Source organism: Neophocaena asiaeorientalis, unplaced genomic scaffold (genome assembly GCF_003031525.2).
Source record: "Neophocaena asiaeorientalis asiaeorientalis breed wild unplaced genomic scaffold, Neophocaena_asiaeorientalis_V1.1 scaffold148, whole genome shotgun sequence".
In the NCBI taxonomy this organism is placed as follows: domain Eukaryota; kingdom Metazoa; phylum Chordata; class Mammalia; order Artiodactyla; family Phocoenidae; genus Neophocaena; species Neophocaena asiaeorientalis.
This window is the reverse complement of record NW_020174050.1, coordinates 2,822,902-2,832,511: the sequence shown is the minus strand read 5'-3', so window position 1 is coordinate 2,832,511 and position 9,610 is coordinate 2,822,902. Positions and strand designations below refer to the sequence as shown.

Below are 9,610 nucleotides of genomic sequence, written 5' to 3'. Positions count from 1 at the left end.
CCCGAACCGAAAAAAAAAAAAAAAAAAAAAAAAAGAAGTACAAAAGAAACCTAAGCAAAAAATTTTTGTAAAGGGCTTTATTTTCATGATATTTATAAAAATACGTTAATAAGTATTTAAACTTCTCTATTCCAAGACAAAGAAAAATACTGCATAATTAACACGAAACAACGCATTATGCCTAACAAGGAAGACATAAAATGTCCAAGGGATATTTAGAACATTGTCATTTTTAAAGTTTCAGCATCAGAAATGTTGACCACAGATGGTGAAACTATTTCCATAAATAGATCATCAGCAACTGACCATCTTCTCATCAGTGCACAAAGTAAATGTATACATACATTCCCCTACCTTAACAGTGATCTATTTATTTGGATCCCCCGCTACTGTCTCCAGCTTTTATCACCATGGATGGTACAGTGTGGTATCCGGCCCAAAATAAACCACAATAGTTTTATGAATGAAAAACATTTAAAACACATCACCTTCAAATAGATAATACTCAGCACTGAATTAACTTTGATTTAATGTAAAAATGACCTTTTAAAATAACAGTACAGAGAACTGCCAAACACATCCATACCTTTTAGATAGAACAGTAATATACAGGCTTTGAAAAATAAATAAATAAATAAATACATATGTAAATAAATAGAAGAACTCTCATAAGGAACAGGCAAAAACATTAGACACAGTCCAGGTGGCCCCAGGAGCTATTTGTTTCTCTTCTTTCACTTTGATTCCACTAAGGCTGCAGTAGTAGCCAGTAAGCTCTCTCCAGCTCTCTAGATCAGTTGGCACTGTCCCTGTGATGAGGAAATGGGTAGTTAGTAGGACCCAAAACGTTGACCTCACAGCCCTGCACCAAGTGCTTGCTACCTAAACCACTGCTGCCCTGTGTGGCAGAAAATGCCAGGCTCTTAGATGCTGTTTAATTAGGAATAAGGAGCCTGTGGTCACAATCTTATTATTATCTTCAAAACGCCACAACATAATGCCACATTGGGCTGAAAAAAGTACATGCATGACATCACTTAAGCCTCATAGCAAACTCCATGAAGTAGCTATTATTATTTTCCCCATGTTATTGAGACTTACAGAGATTAAGTACTTTCCCCGAGGTTATAGGAATATAAAGGGTGGAATCTAGATTCGCATTGGGGTGGAAGGGGTTGGTCTCACTACAAATTCCCTGCTCTTCACCACTAAGCCTCAGAGGCCCGCATTGTCCAAAACCAAGCGTTCTATTTTCAGGGCTGAAGGCCATGAGAGACTGAGGTAAACAATACCTGTTCCTTAACGGGTAGGAAGCTTTTTCGCATCGTTGGCTAAATCTACTTCATCTTTTAGGAACATACATTTACCCAGACTCATGACAGGCAGATGAGGATGGAAGGCACTAGAAATATCCTTCTGACCTTAACAGCAAATTTAATGGTGAAATTATAATGACTTTCAGTCCTGCAGCTAAACCGTGGGTTTCTCTGATAGAAAAAAAAGGAGGTAGATGACTGACTCTAGTCACACGTGTGAGTAAAAACCATAACTCACTTGTTTAGCATCTTGTTGATGATTTTTTTAACCATGGGAGCTTCAGGGTTGAGACAAACTTCCTGACCAGTCTTGAGAGTGGCTCTGCAGAGAGAAGGGAGAATCCACGTGAGGTCGGGCTGGGGGTCGGGGTGGGGTCGTCGGGAAGGCGGGGGTGACAAGCACAGCAACAGCGGCGGCACTTACATGACTTCCGTTTGGCCGCAGTGGGGTCCCGGGGGCGTCACCTTCACGCTCTGGATGTTCTTGAGGTGAATCCCCTGCACGGTCTGCAGGCACTGGCAGCGCAGTTCGGTGACCACAGGCGCCCCTGCGGGGAGGACAGACTCGGTCAGGGGGCTGTCCCGGGATGGGCCCCCACCCGCCCCCGTCCCGCCCTGGGGATGCCGGGCGCCGGGTCGCACCTGCTGCGTGCCGGCCGGCGGCCACCAGGACCAGGAGCAGTAGCGCGGCGCGGAGGAGCCGGGCGGCGGCGGGGGTCGCGGCGCGGGCCATGGGGTTCAGCTCGGAGGGTCGCTGCCTGCGGCGGGAAGGCGGGCTGGAGGGCTGGCGGAGCGGATTCTGTGGCTCCCCGAGCCGGGCGAAGCCCTTTTATCGCGATCGGACAGGGGCTGGCAGCCCAGGGCCAGGGAAATTCCCCGACGCACTTGGCGTTCCCGGGTCCGGAAGGAGGGCGCGGCCCCGCTGGCCTCCCGCGTAATCTCTGCGCCGAAATCCCCGCAGGAGGAGTGAGTCGCCTTGCAGGTGGTGGTGTCACATCTTAGAGGAGAACAGGCATCATGAGGAAAGGTAGTTAAGACTGAGGGGATTAAGGCGAGGGAGGAGGGAAGCAGAGAGAACTGGTTTTTCTTTGTTTTTTAAAGTTATTTCTGAGATATACATTTTAAAGTCAGAACTGATTTTTCATGTGTTACGCATACGTATCTTGGGGCTTGATGATTTTATTTACGTCTGCATAAATGCACTCTGTTAAAACACGTCATCTCAAATTATTCATAAGAATGTTCCCTTATTTCCTGGTATTTACACACAAATCAGTCAAACTTGGTGTCATATCATCCCGCAGTGGTGAGGGGATGACCAGGATCAAAAGTTTAATTCAGTGTTTAAATTAGAACGAAGTGTCACAATGCTACAAAGCTGCTTTCCCCTGTGAAAATTTGGAACTTCCAGAGCTCGAGTAAATCCATGAATACCACCGTTTTTTGTGTGGAGGGTGTTAATTAATCCATGAAATAAGGAGCGGGTGGTCATTCGGAGCTGTTGCAGGGAGGGAAAGCTGCGTGGGGCTCACAGTTTCTAGTTTTATCCAAGAACAAAATAGGTCATAGAAATCAGGAGGGGATGCCTAGTGTGAGTAGCACCCTTTGCTCATCTAAGCACCAAAAAACATGTGTTCCTGTGAAGTATCTAAGAGCTAGATCGTGAATTTAATACCATTTGCTTGTTTTATGATCACAAATCTCATTTCATTTCCATGTTATATGGACTTTTCTGCTTCCAGCGATTTGATTTCCCTCTAGAGAAGTAATTGCTGTCATACTTTATCTTTTTCTAATTTCTAATAAGACATTTCAACCTGTTAACTGGAGACTTTATTATTGTGTAGTTTAGTTTTCACCCTTAGTTTTAATGCCCTTAGTTGGATTATACTCAGGTAGGTTTCATATGCGAGAGGTGTGGGGATACCCAGTGGGAAGCAAGAGCAGGGAGGGGATGCTCCAGGGGTGGGTAGAGGCACAGAGTAGAACTCTGCTCCAGACTGCCTGGTGCATGACATTTAAACTGCCTGTGCCTCAGTTTTCTCATCTGTAAAATGGAGATTAAGGGTAGTATCTACTTCAGCGGGTTGTTATGAATAAATGTGTTAGCATTTGAACACAGCAGCACATATTAAATGCTATAAATAAAATAGAAATTGCTTTTTCTGTATTACTAAGCTGAAACTAACCTAGGGATAAAATCTTTGTACAAAGAGAAAAGAATTATTGAAAAAAACAAAACAAAAACTCCTCCAATATAAAAGGTTGTTTTTTGTGTTTTTGTTTTTCTTAAGAGAAAACTTAGAATGAATTTTTTTGTGTCATCTAGTTTAATTGCTGGGTAATTTCATAGTTCTAGTTTTAGTAATTTCAACTACAAAATGTTAATAAAAGTAAAGATGTCCCACCTTGATTATTAGAAAAGAATAAGAACGACTATATTATAAATAAAGATTTGTCTTTACATTTATTTTTTGGCAGTAATCATCTGTACAGTCCTGAGAAAAAGGACAGGAAATTAAAAACAAATTTTTTTTAAAGAGTAGGGAATGAAAGATGATCTGAAGTTTATAAAATATGAGTAACTCAACAATAATTGAGAATTTGTTTAGATATTATTGTTATTTTTTATTTTTCTGGGATTCTAATTGGAATACAGTTGACGCTTGAACAACATGGGCTTGAACTGTGCAGGTCCACTTATATGCAGATGTTTTTCAATAAATGTATTGGAAACATTTTTGGAGATTTGTGACAATTTGAAAAAACTTGCAGGCTAACCACGTAGCCTAGAAATGTCAAAAAAATTAAGAAAAAGTTTGGTATGTCAAGAATATGTAGAATATATGTGCATGTTAGTCTGTTCCTACATAGGCATAAGGTGAGTGATATTTAATATAAAGTTAATGTGTTAGTTTTCTTCCTGTTTTATAACTTTGCTTTCATTACATTACCTTCATTGCATTACCATACAGTATGTCTTTCACTTTCTTAATTGGGGAAACTGTGTATAAGGCTATCATCACAGGTAAATTTTTTTTTTAATTTAACAATATTTCTAATACTATGTTATGAATATGACTGTAATACTGTAGGCCATAAGATTGTTATAATGGTTCATTCATTAGTGTATAGGCTAGGCAACTGTGAAGCAATTGTAACAATTACACTAGGCTACCACAAAGCAATCATATTGCTTCTTCATTATTAGTGAATTAATGATTATATCTGAAATAAATATGAATTTCTTTTTTACATTATCTTTCATTTTTGATGAATCATGTTAGTAATACGTATAACATCTATAGTGTTTTGTATTAAATAAGACAATATTGACGGAGGTACTGACATGATTCATCTTACAAACATGACTTAAACTTACAGTATCAATAAATACAGTACAATAATGTAAATGTATTTTCTCTTCATTATGATTTTCCTAGTAATATTTTCTTTACTGTATCTTACTTTATTTTAAGATACAGTATATAATACATATACAAGATATGTGTTAATTGACTGTTACACACTTTCTGCACTTTCACTGCCAAGGACGTGGGTTTGATCTCTGCTTGGGGAATTAAGATCCCACAAACAGCAGGGTGTGGCCAAAACAAAACAAAACAAAATTTAAAAATTAAAAAATAAAAAGCAATAGTGTTCTGAAACCTACTAAAATAATCCAGTTCTTTCTTGTTTTAACAAGCATCTTCCCTAACTACTTGTTTTATAAGCTGAATGGCTGATGTATATGCCCGAACTTTCAACTAATACAATCACCAATTTGAAAAATATAGAGCCAACCCTAAAATAAAACCACAGGTTGCTAAATTTTATTTTGAGCTACCGTATTTACCGCATCTTGCAGATTTGATTGGCAGTATATAATCTGCCTTTAAAATACAGAGTTGCTGCTGTATCCCGAGATGACGGAGTACCGTCCTGCTCCCCCACGCTGGCCTTGGGAAGTTGTGCCTACAACTGCTAACCCTATTTTGTCACAATTACTACTTTGAGTAGAATGAGTCTGGCTCCGAGGGGAGAAGATGTTGCAAAAATTAAATCCCTGGATCCATCCCGTCTTCACTCCAGAGCATTTCATCCAATGTCAGTGTCATCCACCTGGTCCAGTCTCTAGTGCATTTGTCCCTTCTGCCTGCCTTGAGCCCCTTCCCACTGCTCCTGGTTACAAAACCTTGGTTTTCCTGTGGGAACCATCTTCTCTTCCTCCCAATCTGGGTAGCTCAGGTAGGGTGACCCTGCTCCAAAGCTCCAGAAGTGAGCTGATGACTGAAAGTAGTATTGGTCAGTCCTTCCAGTTTGGGTCCAGCCCCCAGCCACTCTATAGGTGCAGGGGTGGGTGAGTGACCTAAGCCTGGCCAAGTCAGAAAAATCCCTGGGGGACTTCCCTGGTGACACAGTGGTTAAGAATCTGCCTGCCAGTGCAGGGGACACGGGTTCGAGCCCTAGTCTGGAAAGATCCCACATGCCACAGAGCAACTAAGCCCGTGCGCCACAACTACTGAGCCTGCGCTCTAGAGTCCGCGAGCCACAGCTGCTGAGCCCATGTGCTGCAACTACTGAAGCCCCCACACCTAGAGCCCGTGCTCCGCAACAAAGAGAAGCCAACGCAATGAGAAGCCTGCGCACCACAACGAAGAGTAGCCCCTGCTCGCCGCAACTAGAGAAAGCTCGTGCGCAGCAACGAAAACTCAACACAGCCATAAATAAATAAATAAATTAGAAAAATCCCTGGGGTCCTTTTTGTCAAGAAATTGCTTAAAAAAAAAAAAAAAAAGCCCTTGCTTCTTGTTGGGTTATATCTGGTAGAACAAAAGCTTAAAGCTTTGCCAGAGCTTGAGAACAGGTTGCCTAAAATGAAGCCAGCATAGAGAAAAGCAGCCTGATCTGGAGTGAGATTGTTACTGAAGAGAATTTTTGAACTGTAACACCAAGCTTTATCGCATCTACTCATCAGTCTTTTAGTTTCATAGGTCAAATGCTTCTCCTCTTCATTAAGCTAATTTGAGTTAGGTTTTTGTTACTGGCTCCACTTATGCTGGTTATCTTACTTATCTTATACCTAGGAGGGCGTTTCAACTCACATTTAATGTCTTTCTTTCTCCATTTGTCTCAGCATTTTCAATGATAATTTTCTCAGCATTTATAAGGTGGGAATGAAGTTTGGTGCTGGGGATATAAAGAGGAATAGGAGACTCTGCCACCCTCTAACTCTCAATGCAATAAGGGAAATGAATGTACAAATAGAATATTTTTTATTTTTTGTCCCCGCAGCTTAGTTCCCCGGGAGAGGGATTGAATTCGTGCCCCCTGCAGTGGAAGTGCAGAGTCCTAACCACTGGACCGCCAGGGAAGTCCCAACAGATAGAAAATTTTTAGGAAAGCTTGATAAATACCATGGCAAACCATTCCCAAGGTATCAGGAGTGAGGACGGACTACACCATGACCTTTATCAGCTATCTACCACGGGGAGGGGGAAAGGCTAGGGTAACCTAAAGCTTCACAGAGTGTGCGGAAAATGAGGGGTGGTGGATACTGGAAAAGATTAAGAAGCAGAAACCTCAGTTAAATAGAGTTGAGAGACCAGAAGGGGGAGCTCTCACACCCTGGGACAAGAGCAGAGCCCAAGAGGAAGAAGAAAGACTCCTTTCCTGGCAAGGACATGATCAATGACAATCCGTGGACTCTGTTTACCATAGCCCCCCCACCCCCCCTTTTTTTTTTTTTATTTTGCGGTACGCGGGCCTCTCACTGTTGCGGCCTCTCCCGTTGCGGAGCACAGGCTCCGGACGCGCAGGCTCAGCGGCCATGGCTCATGGGCCCAGCCGCTCCGCGGCATGTGGCATCATCCTGGACCGGGGCACGAACCGTGTCACCTGCATCAGCAGGTGACTCTCAACCACTGCGCCACCAGGGAAGCCCAAAAGTGTTCTTCTTTTGCCACGTGGGGACTTGCACGCAGCTTGCCGTGGTTACAGATCCCCAATTTGCAGTTCTCTGCTAATCTCAAGTAAACCCATCTTAGCTGAAGAAATATCTGACAGTCTGTTTGACGTCAAAAATATTAAAAGACATTTATGAAGCACACACAATATACAAGAGACTGTGGTCAGTTTTGCAAAAGACACGTAATGGGTAAAGCTGAAATATGAACTTCTTTGCACATACTTTCTTCTGCAATAGAGCTAGTCTTACCTTCTGTTCCTATAGTAAAGACAGCCTGGTGGTTTCAAAGTCTATGATTATTTAAATTCATTTCAACTAACTCTGAATATCAACTAATATATTAGATTTGGGCGTTATTCCAAGGCTTCTAAAGAATAAGTTTCAATATAAGCTTTGTATTTCCATTTTCTTAAGATTGCTTTTTAAACTTTTAGAGAAGTAATTAAATTACATTACATATAGTATAAGCCAAAGAAAGACAGAAATGCCAAAATTACCAAAGAATACGTCAAGAAATAGATATAGGAAATGAGGAAATGTCTCTGTGGAAATGTTTTTTTATCACACTTGGCTGTGATGGGCATGAAACAGGATGATGACCCTGCTTTGATGCTTCCTGTACTGTGGAAGCAAGATTTAGGAAGTTGAGAAATTAGTTATAAACCACAGCACACACATCAAGTACAGTGATATGTTACATATTTCAACTAGGAAAGTTACAATCTTCATAAAAATCTTGATGATCGGAGAATATCTTCTGTAACCTTTCAGAATTTAAAAATCTGTTGATACACTCTTTATGGCTCATATATGCTCCCTTTTAGAAAATGTTATCTGTGTGTTGGAAAAACAAATGTGATTTATGCAATTGTTAGGTGAAGCATTCCTATGTGTTTTCTTCAGACCAATTTGGTTGGGCATGTTGTTTAACTTCTATACTGTTACTGATTCTTTACTGCTTTGTCTATTAAGTATTGACAGAGGTTTGTTAGAATTTTTAACTATGACTGTGGTTTCTTCTATTGCTTCTTTTAGTGTTTCTCTATTTTGCTTTATATATTTTGATAATATGATATTAAGTTCATAAAATTTTAGAATTATTTTTGTCCCTTGTAAAATTGCCACCTTCTTATTTTATATTTTTGGCCATGCCACAGGGCATGTGGGATCTTACTTCCCCAACCAGGGATCAAACCTGCGTCCCCTGCTTTGGAAGCACACAGTCTTAACCACTGGACCACCAGAGAAGTCCCACCATCTTTTTATTTTAAATCAGCCTTCTTTGTCTCTGACTACCTCTTTCCTTAAGTCTTAACGTATTAATTTGGTCTTAAGTATTCATTCATTATGTATTCATGCCAAGTTTCTTTCAGTTGGTTTTTACATGATATAATACTTTCAATTATTTTCATTTCAAGCAATCTGGGTCTTGATATTCAAAGTGTGCCTCTTTTAAGCAACATAGATTTTTTTTGTCTTAATTACACAGCCTGGTAATTTTTGACTTTTAATTGGAGTGTTTATTCCATTTAAATTTACTATAATTCTTAATATAGTTGGATTTAAGTCTACTATCTTGCTATTCTAGTTGTCCTATCTTTTTAAAAATAAACTTTCAATTTGGAATAATTTTAGATTTACAAAATATTTGTATGGATAGTACAAGGAGTTCCTGTGGACCTTTTGCCCAGTATTTCCTAATGTTGATGTCTTACATGATTATAGTACACTTGTCAAAACTAAGAAATTAACATTGGTACATTACTGTTGACTAAACTCCAGTCTTCCTTCAAATCTCATCAATTTCCTTTAGTGTCTTTTTTCTATTCCTGGATCCAGTCCAGCACACCACATTGCATTTAGTCCTCATGTCTCTTTTTTCTCCTCTGATCTGTGGCAGATTCTCAGTCTTGTCTTGTCTTTCATGACGGACGGTTTTGAAGAATACTCATTAGTTATTTTGTAGAATGTTCCTCCATTTGGATTTTTAGGATGATTTTTTTCACGATTATACTGGGGTTGTGGGCTTGGGGTGAGAATATCATGGAGATGAAGTGCCCTTCTCATCAAATCATATGCGGGAGGGGTAACATGATATTCACATGACGTGAGCGGTCATAATAACCTTGAGCTCTTGGTTAAGGTGTATCTGCCAGATTCTCCACTGAAAGGATATTGTTTTTCCTTTTCCTTATCTCTTTTTTGGAGGTAAGTCACAAAGTCCAGCCCAAACTCACGTGGGGAGGGGAATTAAACCCCACCTTCAAGAGGCTTTACTTATTATATATATAATATATAATAATATTATATATAATATATATTATAT

At 40.2% G+C, this 9,610-nt stretch overlaps 1 protein-coding gene across 1 annotated transcript; it reads right to left on the bottom strand.

Annotated features, from left to right (window-relative positions):
- Positions 1 to 82: 82 nt before the first annotated feature.
- On the bottom strand, positions 83 to 2,159 carry LOC112405641 (growth-regulated protein homolog beta-like). Its single transcript, XM_024754127.1, has 4 exons — positions 1,959 to 2,159; positions 1,741 to 1,864; positions 1,555 to 1,638; positions 83 to 809 (listed from the first exon to the last, which is right to left on the bottom strand). The coding sequence occupies exons 1-4, from the start codon at positions 2,047 to 2,049 to the stop codon at positions 794 to 796; spliced, it is 315 nt and encodes a 104-aa protein (XP_024609895.1). The 5' UTR covers positions 2,050 to 2,159; the 3' UTR covers positions 83 to 793.
- Positions 2,160 to 9,610: the final 7,451 nt, after the last annotated feature.

Coding starts and splice junctions, on each gene's coding strand:
- LOC112405641 (XM_024754127.1), bottom strand. CDS start 2,049: ATGGCCCGCGCCGCGACCCCCGCCGCCGCCCGGCTCCTCCGCGCCGCG. Junction 1,865..1,958: donor CGCCGGCCGGCACGCAGCAG/GTGCGACCCGGC, acceptor TCCTCCCCGCAG/GGGCGCCTGTGGTCACCGAA. Junction 1,639..1,740: donor TGCGGCCAAACGGAAGTCAT/GTAAGTGCCGCC, acceptor TTCTCTCTGCAG/AGCCACTCTCAAGACTGGTC.